Here is a 12,702-nt window from a genome sequence, read left to right as displayed (position 1 = left end):
GCAACCGCTCAGATGCAGAGCCAACTCCGCCCCCCACAAATGTATACTTTAATAAGCATTATAATTGTAACAAATAACATATTAACAAGTCATAACATATATATGTATTTACTGTGTTTCTCATAAAACAAGCAAATAAACCAGACTGATATGAATATATTTCTCTAATGGATTATATATTAATGCACCAATAAAAATGCAATATAATTTAGTCATACTTTTATTTTGCAGTGAGTGATCAGCAATCAGAGAAAAACAACATATAGCCAAATTATGCTGATACACATCAATATGAAATGCATTAGAACTGTTTATGTTTTCATCACTGTGTATGTTATAAAGCAATAGATATTTGTGCTCTGAGTGAAGATATCTAAATAGTTCTGTGATTTATTTTATTTCCCTCTTAAATAATGGTAATGGGTATGGTTTCAGGTTTATACAATCAACAACTGTGTTTTATACAAGCGTACCCAGTGCCCCAACACCTGTCTTGTTTTAGCCCAGGAATGTCAGAGCGTTCAGTGCAACATGTGCAAGCTTAGATTTGATTATGTATAGCATATGCACAAGCAGATAACACAAAGACACTGTATAATTACCCCTGTTATAAAGGGACATTTCATGGAAATCTGTGTTCAGAATTTATCTTAAAGGGACAGTCAACACCAGAATTGTTGTTTAAAAAGAAAGATATTACCTTTATTACCCATTCCCCAGTTTTGCATAACCAACACAGTTATAATAATACATGTTTTACCTCTGTAATTACCTTTTATCTAAGCTTCTGCTGACTGACCCCTTATTTCAGTTATTTTGACAGACTTGCATTTTAGCCAATCAGTGCTTACTCCTAGGTCACTTCACGTGCATGAGCTCAATGTTAGCTATATGAAACATATGAACTAATGCCCTCTAGTGGTCAAAATGCATTCAGATTAGAGGCAGTCTTCAAGGTCTAAGACATTAGCATATGAACCTCATAGGTTTAGCTTTCAACTAAGAATACCAAGAGAACAAAGCAAAATTGGTGATAAAAGTAAATTTGGAAGTTGTTTAAAGTGACATGCCCTATTTAAATCATGAAAGATTTTTTTGGGACTTGACTGTCCCTTTAAGGTTATTTAAAAGGCAAAAAAAGACAACAGGTTTACAATATGTTTTATTTGAAATTCACATTACAATCAACAAATTAGCAGATTCATCCCTTTTTTTGTGTGGGATATCTGCTTTGTGTTCATGGGCAGGATTTATAAAACAGTGGGGGGGGGGGGAAGTGTGATTATTGGAGCTGCGTTAACCCCTAAACTACCTGAGAAGACTGCAGAGCATTGCTATGCAAACATTACAACTTTCTGTGGCAACAAAGAGGTGAGTTTTGTATACAAAGTTATGTTATGATACCTTTTACACTCAGATCATACATTTATTGTTATTTCAGGGCTTTCCTATTTGGTACCAGACTAATATAAAACAAAAAAGTTGTTCTCTGGGAAAACACATATATCAGGGTAAAAAAGTGCTACTGGTCATTGGCTTGTTTTAATCTCCTGTTTGAGAACTTCTCTTATTTTGGTCATTTAATTTTAAGAAAACAAAATACAAATCTATAGAAGAAAATAAGCATCAAATGAATAGATTGTATTTTACTATTTACAGCATCATTTAACAAACCCCCCTACAAAAAGATATCTAATCAATGGAAGGCACATTTCCAGACACAAATAAAACTATTTTATAAATTAGCGATCAAACTGAATTATAAAATATACAATTTAAAAATGTTTTTTCTTTTTTACAACGCAATGATAAATAAAAAAATAGTGATTTTAGTTTGACTAGGCCAGCAATTGCATTGACGCATTACGTTGCATTTGATACTAGTGGTTTATGGATGTTAAACATCCCAAATAATAGACACACTACAGACATCTAATGATAAATTAATGTTAATAAAAATTGGTGGTCATAAATTAGGGCTGGAAGACACTAATTCTAAAACTGTGTCTAAAGATGTAATCCATTTCAGAATAAAATTGTCAAAAATATTGAGAGTAGAATTGTATGTACAATCACCACTTGACTGGTAAATCCATATTTTGATGATAAAAAAATAAAGTCTTAAAGCCTAGAGGTAATGTGGTTGTGAGCCAAACGTAAACTGTATGCTCAGAGTCTGATGAGACACTAACTGCAACATGAAGTACCAGGAACATTCCGATGTACGGTTGTAGTAGGGTGGTTCTTCATACGAGCATGGCACTGAAACATTGCTACCTGGAATATTGCAGCTGAAAGTAGTATTAAGTGCCTGCCTTGAAGGTTGATCTCAATCTAAATAAAAAAAAAAAAGTTCAATTATTAGATCAAGAGGCAAAAAATGTAAAAAGTTTGGAATCAAAAAGCTTTTTAATAAAGCCAAAGACCCACCCACAGAAAAGATGTGGACTCAAAGAGTTTCTGAATTTTTATTACTAGAAGAATTGTACTTTGTGAAACAAGATAAAATGGATATTTATGCAGAGATGTTGACGACTTGGGAGTCATACCTTAAAAATAACTAGGTCAAACCACAAATACTAAAACCTAAGACACAAACGATCTACTCATATGCAGTTTGACTTCTGCTCAATTTTCTCAGTAATTACAATAGAAAACGTATTTAAGGGAAACGCCAATCATAGGAAACAATACGTACTATTATGATGGATAAGGCACAATTTAATTTTGTTATTACTGTTTTATTTTATGTTGATTTATTTGTTAATTAACAAAACCGAATTAGCTTAATATATTTCAATGCTATCAAATTGTTCTAACAAAAGGAGCTGCGTCTCTCAGCATGTGAAAATATAATTTCTACTTTCAATAAAGCTGATTAAAAAAAACACACAACCCCCCCCCCCCCAAAAAAAAATCCATGGGGCCATATTACAAGTGGCAAGCTAAACAACTTTTTTGCTTGTGTGCTAACTGCACTCAAAGCTAGCGCACGTATTACAAGTTGAAAGTAAAAAAGTTAGCACGCAAGTAAAAGACCGATGTGAGACAACTTCAAGACTTTGGATATCACGACCGTACTAACTTCTGTGGGGCGTATATATATGATTACATTTTTGTAAAATATATATCTATACCTATATATATATATGTATATGAATATATAGAGATATAATCATATATTGTATATACAGATATCTATAGAAATATGTATTTAAAAATAAAATAAAAAAATTTGCTATATGAAGAACATTGGAATTTCAAGCATTTTTATTAAAAACACATTAAAACACATTAAAAATGAATAAAAATTATATTGCATGTTTAAAGGTATTTGACTGGGAAGGGCTCAAAAGTGTATATACTGTGTATGCATATATATATATATATATTAAATATATATATATACACATATATATGCCTATATATGTATATATACTGTATGTGTATATGTGTGCACATACATATTTACAAAATTAAACATATAAATACACATGTATACAAATATATAGACATATATAGAAGACATGTATACATACACAAATACATATAATGCAAACACATTGGAGCCCTTCCATGTCAAACACATTGCCATATACCATCTCTTTTAACCCTTTAAAAATCTTTTTATTATTATGAATGTGATATATTTTAATTAAAAATTGTATACAATATATGTGTAAAATACTATATTTTAATGTGTTTTTAATGTGCTTTGTGCAATTTTTTTCCAACCCTTACAGTTTACTTTAGGTTTGAAGTCGTATTAAATATTCTATTGCAGTTTTGGGTTGTGCTCGAGCGCAAACTATAGCTTTCAATTTGCAATACCAGCACAAGTTAGCCAAGTTATGAGATCCATTGAAAGTATAGGATTGTATTCTAGTGAAGTTGGTTGTGCTTATTCTTCTCTTGTTAATGTGCTTTACCATGGACTTGTAATATCTAAGCTGTGCACTTATGGTATATTGGTCACCGTGCACGCTATCATTAGGGCGCCACTTATAAACGGCCCATGGCATTTAAGAATTAAAGGCCCATATTCTTATACACATATTTTAAATAGTCTTTCCATTTAAAATATAATCACAAAACATGTGTAATGAAAAACAATTTAAATATGTATTAATTATATATTTTTCTCTGCTTTTGATGTAAAATATGTCTGAAAATGTTCAATTCCATCAGTGAGACTAGGATATTTGTGGTACAGTGACATTTTTTAGTTCTGCAACATTCTACACAGTTACTGCTTAGATTAGAGCTCAAACTCACTTACATCCGTCACTAAATGGCCACTGCAAAGAAGAACAGAATTCCACCAGGCTTATTTTGAGTTATATTCCTGAAATACTAATAATTGGCAGTACTTTGTTGTCATGAAAACCTCATGATCTTAGGTGCAAGGGGTTAACTTCTCTTTGTGCCATTCTGTTTTATTTGAGAGGTTGTATGTCCCTGTGTATTTTCCTTAACCAAACAGGCCTTCCTGTGATAAAAAGTTTCTAAGTTCCACTTGACCAAATGTTATTACTTATGAATTGATGCATCAAGTAAGTAAAAATGTCAGTACAAGAGACAAAAAGTAGTGCCCTTTACCCAGAGCTAGATAAGGTCAATCAGAGGACACCAATACAACTTGAGACATGCTTTTAACCATATTATGACAATAGATGATGAAAATATGACAACCATGTCATATTTGGGGGGCGATTTATCAAGATGAGGCAGACTGGGTCGCACATACGCGCCCCTGTCCACTGCAGCTCGCCTCTGGTGGGCTGAATTCCCCTGGTGGAATTAAACATTGCACACGAGCGCTATTTTGCACTCGCGTGCAATCCCGCCCCCTGCGCACACCAATCACGCACGGGCAGGAGCTGTCAATCTCCCTGGTCGGACTAGACCATGGAGATTGAATTTTGACACTTTAGAGTTGGCGAAAGATTAGGGAAACAGCGGTCTGATGACAACTGCTTGTTAAATATGGCGTGCAGGTTCTCTTGTGAGAACCTGCAGCCATAATGGGTCGAAAGGCTTGCAAAGCCTTTGATAAATCGACCCCTTGGTACCAAACTAATTCTCATGTCGTCACTGGGAAATTGCTTATATAGGTGTATGCGCTGAATATGTAAAACAGAAGTTATAAGGTGTTCTATAATTTCAGCCAAGGATTCAGAGCATTTATGACATGTCATAAAAAGATAGTGGTTTCCTAGCCCCTCTAGAAAGAGGTTTGGTCAAGTAATTTGATGTCAAAGGAACAGGTATAAAATTTTGTGTTTAACAATGTAAGTTGTTCATTCTACTTGCAGGCTGTTACAGCGTGAGTGTTGTTACCCTTCCACCTGAACTTACAGGCTTGCCTGGAGTGACTAGACTGTGACAGATTGGTTAAAGAGGAAAGGTTATGTTAACCCTTTCTGTGCCAAACAAGTGACTGGTACAGGGATTGTTATCCCTGGTCGTCACACTTGTAAATGCAAAAATGACAGTATTAAATTATAATAAAACATTTATTTTTTTTATACAGAATTCTTTCAATCCAGTGGTTGATTGCTCAGCGTAATGTGCTAAGCATATGTAAACTTGACTTTCAGCAGTGTAAAACATACACTTATTTTTAATGGGACATGTTAACCAAACACTAAACACCTTGAAAGTGATGCAGTATATCTGCAAAAAACTGATTAGAAAATATCACATTAACATCTCTAAGTAAAAAAGGTAGTTATTTAAATTGTTCAACAGCCACATTCCATTATAGGGGAGCTTTAAATATCCAAACAGGACACTTGTTCTAAAACTTACAAAGGGGTGTGCATCTTGCAGGCACATTTTACTTTTTCCTGCCTCTGGAAGTTTTCTATGAAATCTCATGACATCCACTGAGATTATGGTGAAATTCCACATGATTTTAGTAAAGCAGTGATGCTGCTGATTGGCTGTTTTTTCACATGCAGATGAAAGTAAAAAGAGTGGCTTTGCGTTTTTGATGCAACTGTGAGAAAGTATAATGTATACCTGTTTTTCTTCATTTAAAGGGACAGTCTACACCTTAGCCATCTTAAAGTCTTATTTTAGATTAAGCTGCAAATAGTCTCTTGCGCACCTTTCTATATAATGCAGAAATAAGAGTAAAAGAGTTATTTTAAAATGACTACTGTTTCTGGTCACTTTAAAATGGCTGTCAAGCTCTGCCCACTGATGACATCATGATCTGGGCTGCATCTAGGCACTCTGCTGCATAGCATTGTCAGTCTGTTGAATTTAAATAGTGAGTCTTTTGTAACTAGTGAAGCCTTTAATGCAGCCCAGTTTGTGATGTCATTAGTGGGAAGGGCTTAGCAGCCATTCCAAAGTGACCAGAAACAGTAGTCATTTTAAAATAACTCTTTTACTCTTATTGCTGCATTATATAGAAAGGTGCGCAAGAGACTATTTGCAGCTTAATCTAAAGTAAGACTTTAAGATGGCTAAGGTGTAGACTGTCCCTTTAAATGAAGAAAAAAACATAATTTATGCTTACCTGATAAATTTATTTCTCTTGTGGTGTATCCAGTCCACAGATCATCCATTACTTGTGGGATATTCTCCTTCAAAACAGGAAGTTGCAAGAGGATCACCCACAGCAGAGCTGCTATATAGCTCCTCCCCTAACTGCCATATCCAGTCATTCGACCGAAACTAGCAGAGAAAGGAGAAACCATAGGGTGCAGTGGTGACTGTAGTTTAAAATTTAGACCTGCCTTAAAAGGACAGGGCGGGCCGTGGACTGGATACACCACAAGAGAAATAAATTTATCAGGTAAGCATAAATTATGTTTTCTCTTGTTAGGTGTATCCAGTCCATGGATCATCCATTACTTGTGGGATACCAATACCAAAGCTAAAGTACACGGATGAAGGGAGGGACAAGGCAGGTACTTAAATGGAAGGGACCACTGCCTGTAGAACCTTTCTCCCAAAAATAGCCTCCGAAGAAGCAAAAGTGTCAAATTTTGAAAATTTTGAAAAGGTATGAAGCGAAGACCAAGTCGCCGCTTTGCAAATCTGTTCAACAGAAGCCTCATTTTTAAAGGCCCAGGTGGAAGCCACAGCTCTAGTAGAATGAGCTGTAATCCTTTCAGGGGGCTGCTGTCCAGCAGTCTCATAGGCTAAGCGTATTACGCTCCGAAGCCAAAAAGAAAGAGAGGTTGCCGAAGACTTTTGACCTCTCCTCTGTCCAGAGTAAACAACAAACAGGGAAGATGTTTGACGAAAATCTTTAGTCGCTTGTAAGTAAAACTTTAAAGCACGGACTACGTCCAAATTATGTAACAGACGTTCCTTCTTTGAAGAAGGATTAGGACACAATGATGGAACAGCAATCTCTTGATTGATATTCTTGTTGGAAACTACCTTAGGTAAAAACCCAGGTTTTGTACGCAGAACTACTTTATCTGTATGGAAAATCAGATAAGGAGAATCACATTGTAAAGCTGATAACTCAGAGACTCTACGAGCCGAGGAAATAGCCATCAAAAACAGAACTTTCCAAGATAACAGTTTGATATCAATGGAATGAAGGGGTTCAAACGGAACTCCTTGAAGAACCTTAAGAACCAAGTTTAAGCTCCACGGAGGAGCAACAGGTTTAAACACAGGCTTAATTCTAACCAAAGCCTGACAAAATGCCTGGACATCTGGAACCTCTGCCAGACGCTTGTGCTAAAGGATAGACAGAGCAGAAATCTGTCCCTTTAAAGAACTAGCTGATAATCCTTTATCCAAACCCTCTTGGAGAAAGGACAATATCCTAGGAATCCTAACCTTACTCCATGAGTAATTCTTGGATTCACACCAATGAAGATATTTGCGCCATATCTTATGGTAGATTTTCCTGGTTACAGGCTTTCGTACCTGTATTAAGGTATCAATCAATGACTGACTCGGAGAACCCACGCCTTGATAAAATCAAGCGTTCAATCTCCAGGCAGTCAGTCTCAGAGAAATTAGATTTGGATGATTGAAAGGACCTTGTAGTAGAAGGTCTTGTCTCAGAGGCAGAGGCCAAGGTGGAAAGGATGACATGTCCACCAGGTCTGCATACCAGGTCCTGCGTGGCCACGCAAGCGCGATCAAGATCACCGATGCTCTCTCCTGTTTGATTTTGGCAATCAGTCGAGGGAGCAGAGTAAACGGTGGAAACACATAAGCCAGGTTGAAGAACCACGGTGCTGCTAGAGCATCTATCAGCGTCACTTCTGGGTCCCTGGACCTGGATCCGTAGCAAGGAAGCTTGGCGTTCTGGCGAGACGCCATGAGATCCAATTCTGGTGTGCCCCAACGATGAACCAATTGAGCAAACACCTCCGGATGGAGTTCCCACTCCCCCGGATGAAAAGTCTGACGACTTAGAAAATCCGCCTCCCAGTTCTCTACACCTGGGATATGGATCGCTGATAGATGGCAAGAGTGAGTCTCTGCCCAGCGAATTATCTTGGAGACTTCTAACATCGCTGTGGTTGATGTAAGCCACAGTCGTGATGTTGTCCGACTGAAATCTGATGAACCTCAGGGTTGCTAACTGAGGCCAAGCTAGAAGAGCATTGAATATTGCTCTTAACACCAGAATATTTATTGGGAGGAGTTTCTCCTCCTGAGTCCACAAACCCTGAGCCTTCAGGGAATTCCAGACTGCACCCCAACCTAGAAGGCTGGCATTTGTTGTTACAATTGTCCAATCTGGCCTGCGAAAGGTCATACCTTTGGACAGATGGACCCGAGATAGCCACCAGAGAAGAGAATCTCTGGTCTCTTGATCCAGATTTAGCAGAGGGGACAAATCTGTGTAATCCCCATTCCACTGACTGAGCATGCATAATTGCAGCGGTCTGAGATGTAGGCGCGCAAATGGCACTATGTCCATCGCCACTACCATTAAGCCGATCACTTCCATGCACTGAGCCACCGAAGGGCGCGGAATGTAGTGAAGAACACGGCAGGAATTTAGAAGCTTTGATAACCTGGACTCCGTCAGGTAAATTTTCATTTCTACAGAATCTATCAGAGTTCCTAGGAAGGAAACCCTTGTGAGGGGTGATAGAGAACTCTTTCCCTCGTTCACTTTCCACCCATGCGACCTCAGAAATGCCAACACTATGTCCGTATGAGATTTGGCAATTTGGAAGTTTGACGCCTGTATCAGGATGTCGTCTAGATAAGGGGCCACTGCTATGCCCCATGGTCTTAGGACCGCCAGAAGAGACCCCAGAACCTTTGTAAAAATTCTTGGGGCTGTAGCTAACCCTAAGGGAAGAGCCACAAACTGGTAATGCCTGTCTAGAAAGGCAAACCTTATGAACCGATGATTATCTTTGTGAATCGGTATGTGAAGGTAAGCATCCTTCAAATCCACTGTGGTCATGTACTGACCCTCCTGGATCATAGGTAGGATTGTCCGAATAGTTTCCATTTTGAACGATGGAACTCTGAGGAATTTGTTTAAGATCTTTAGATCCAAAATTGGTCTGAAGGTTCCCTCTTTTTTGGGAACCACAAACAGATTTGAATAAAATCTCTGTCCTTGTTCCATCTGTGGAACTGGATGGATCACTCCCATTATTAGGAAGTCTTGCACACAGCGTAAGAATGCCTCTTTCTTTATATGGTTTACAGATAATCTCGAAAGGTGAAATCTCCCTTGTGGGGGGGAAGCTTTGAAGTCCAGAAGATATCCCTGAGATATGATCTCCAACGCCCAGGGATCCTGAACATCTCTTGCCCACGCCTGGGCAAAGAGAGAAAGTCTGCCCCCTACTAGATCCGTTGCCGGATAGGGGGCCGTTCCTTCATGCTGTCTTAGAGGCAGCAGCAGGCTTTCTGGCCTGCTTGCCTTTGCTCCAGGCCTGGTTAGATTTCCAGGCCGGCTTGGATTGCGCAAAAGTTCCCTCTTGTTTTGTAGCAGAGGAAGTTGATGCTGCACCTGCCTTGAAGTTTTGAAAGGCACGAAAATTAGACTGTTTGGCCCTTGATTTGGCCCTGTCCTGAGGAAGGGTATGACCCTTACCTCCAGTAATGTCAGCAATAATTTCCTTCAAACCAGGCCCGAATAGGGTCTGCCCCTTGAAGGGAATGTTAAGTAATTTAGACTTTGAAGTCACGTCAGCTGACCAAGATTTAAGCCATAGCGCCCTACGCGCCTGGATGGCGAATCCAGAATTCTTAGCCGTTAGTTTAGTCAAATGAACAATGGCATCAGAAACAAAAGAATTAGCTAGCTTAAGTGTTCTAAGCTTGTCAAGTATTTCAGTCAATGGAGTAGCTGTCTGAAAGGCCTCTTCCAGAGACTCAAACCAGAACGCCGCAGCAGCAGTAACAGGAGCAATGCATGCAAGGGGCTGCAGGATAAAACCTTGTTGAATAAACATTTTCTTAAGGTAACCTTCTAATTTTTTATCCATTGGATCTGAAAAAGCACAACTGTCCTCGACAGGGATAGTGGTACGCTTTGCTAAAGTAGAAACTGCTCCCTCCACCTTAGGGACCGTCTGCCATAAGTCCCGTGTGGTGGCGTCTATTGGAAACATTTTTCTAAAAATAAGAGGGGGGGAAAACGGCACACCGGGTCTGTCCCACTCCTTAGTAATAATTTCTGTAAACCTTTTAGGTATTGGAAAAACGTCAGTACACACCGGCACCGCATAGTATTTATCCAGTCTACACAATTTCTCTGGCACTGCAATTGTGTCACAGTCATTCAGAGCAGCTAAAACCTCTCCAAGCAACACCCGGAGGTTCTCAAGCTTAAATTTAAAAGTAGACATATCTGAATCAGGTTTCCCCGAGTCAGAGACGTCACCCACAGACTGAAGCTCTTCCTCAGCTTCTGCATATTGTGACGCAGTATCAGACATGGGCCTTAAAACATCTGCGCGCTCTGTATTACGTCTTACCCCAGAGCTATCACGCTTTCCTCTGAATTCAGGCAGTCTGGCTAATACCGCTGACAGGGTATTATCCATGATTGCCGCCATGTCCTGCAAAGTAATTGCTATGGGCGTCTTTGATGTACTTGGCGCCATTTTAGCGTGAGTCCCTTGAGCGGGAGTCAAAGGGACCGACACGTGGGGAGAGTTAGTCGGCATAACTTCCCCCTCGTCAGAATCCTCTGGTGATAATTCTTTTAAAGATAACAGCTGATCTTTATTGTTTAAAGTGAAATCAATACATTTAGTACACATTCTCCTATGGGGTTCCACCATGGCTTTTAAACATAATGAACAAGGAGTTTCCTCTATGTCAGACATGTTTATACAGACTAGCAATGAGACTAGCAAGCTTGGAAAACACTTTAAATCAAGTTAACAAGCAATATAAAAAACATTACTGTGCCTTTAAGAGAAACAAATTTTGCCAAAATTTGAAATAACAGTGAAAAAAGGCAGTTAAACTAACAAAACGAAAAATATGTTTTTTAAACAGTCATAACAACTGCCACAGCTCCTACTTTTGAAGCCTTTTGAGCCCTTCAGAGATGTCCTATAGTATTGCAGGGGACTGCTGAGGGAAGCTGAATGTCACAGTTTGTAATTTTAACTGCACCAACTGTAACTTTTATACTATAACAGTGGAAAGCCTCAGGAAACTGTTTCTAGGCAAAAATCAAGCCAGACATGTGGAAAAAACTAGGCCCCAATAAGTTTTATCACCAAAGCATATATAAAAACGATTAAACATGCCAGCAAACGTTTTATATTGCACATTAATCAGAGTATATACCTCTGATAGCAAGCCTGATACTAGTCGCTATTAAATCACTGTATTTAGGCTTTAACTTACATTAATCCGGTATCAGCAGCATTTTCTAGCAAATTCCATCCCTATAAAAACTTAACTGCACATACCTTATTGCAGGATACACTGCACGCCATTCTCCCTCTGAAGTTACCTCACTCCTCAGACATATGTGAGAATAGCAGTGGATCTTAGTTACTTCTGCTAAGATCATAGAAAAACGCAGGCAGATTCTTCTTCTAAATGCTGCCTGAGATAAAATAGTACACTCCGGTACCATTTAAAAACAATAAACTTTTGATTGAAGAAAAAACTAACTATATTTTACCACTTTCCTCTTACTACCTCCAGCTATGTTGAGAGCTTGCAAGAGAATGACTGGATATGGCAATTAGGGGAGGAGCTATATAGCAGCTCTTGCAACTTCCTGTTGGGAAGGAGAATATCCCACAAGTAATGGATGATCCGTGGACTGGATACACCTAACAAGAGAAACAGGTATACATTATACTTTCTCACAGTTGCATCAAGCATAAATGAGAGTTTATGTTGAATAACATGTCCCTTTAACTGCAACACAAGCTAGGCATTTGTTTGTGTAAATCTATTACTGCTCAATTTCTTAGTCAAATTGCGTGTCTCATATACCTACCCTACTTAACAGCAGGAGGTGGTTTTGTAGTTTGCTTCACTAAGTCACTGTGTTGAAGAACATCTACTATCCAGCTCAGGGCTTTAGCACAATATTCAACCTATAAAATAGATATGTAACATTAGACTCAAAACAGACATTATTGTTTGGCTAAAGCAATACTGATTTTTTTAATAAGGCAAGCATTGTTAATTGTTAGCTGAATTTATTTCATAGTGTGTGTATATATATATATATATATATATATATATATCCCCTTAATGACAACTGAC

At 38.4% G+C, this 12,702-nt stretch overlaps 1 protein-coding gene across 1 annotated transcript in view; it reads right to left on the bottom strand.

The window, feature by feature from the left end:
- Positions 1 to 207: 207 nt before the first annotated feature.
- The window catches only part of TRPM4 (transient receptor potential cation channel subfamily M member 4), a 167,050-nt gene continuing 154,555 nt past the window's right edge, over positions 208 to 12,702 (bottom strand). The window contains exons 24-25 of the mRNA XM_053690797.1: positions 12,431 to 12,530; positions 208 to 2,334 (exon numbers count right to left, since the gene is read on the bottom strand). Coding sequence (XP_053546772.1) covers positions 12,432 to 12,530 — 99 coding nt within the window. The 3' untranslated portion in view covers positions 208 to 2,334; position 12,431. The remainder of the gene's footprint in view (positions 2,335 to 12,430; positions 12,531 to 12,702) is intronic.

The sequence above is a fragment of the Bombina bombina genome, chromosome 8 (assembly GCF_027579735.1).
Source record: "Bombina bombina isolate aBomBom1 chromosome 8, aBomBom1.pri, whole genome shotgun sequence".
NCBI classification, from domain to species: Eukaryota; Metazoa; Chordata; class Amphibia; order Anura; family Bombinatoridae; genus Bombina; species Bombina bombina.
This window is presented reverse-complemented; position numbering and strand designations above follow the sequence as displayed.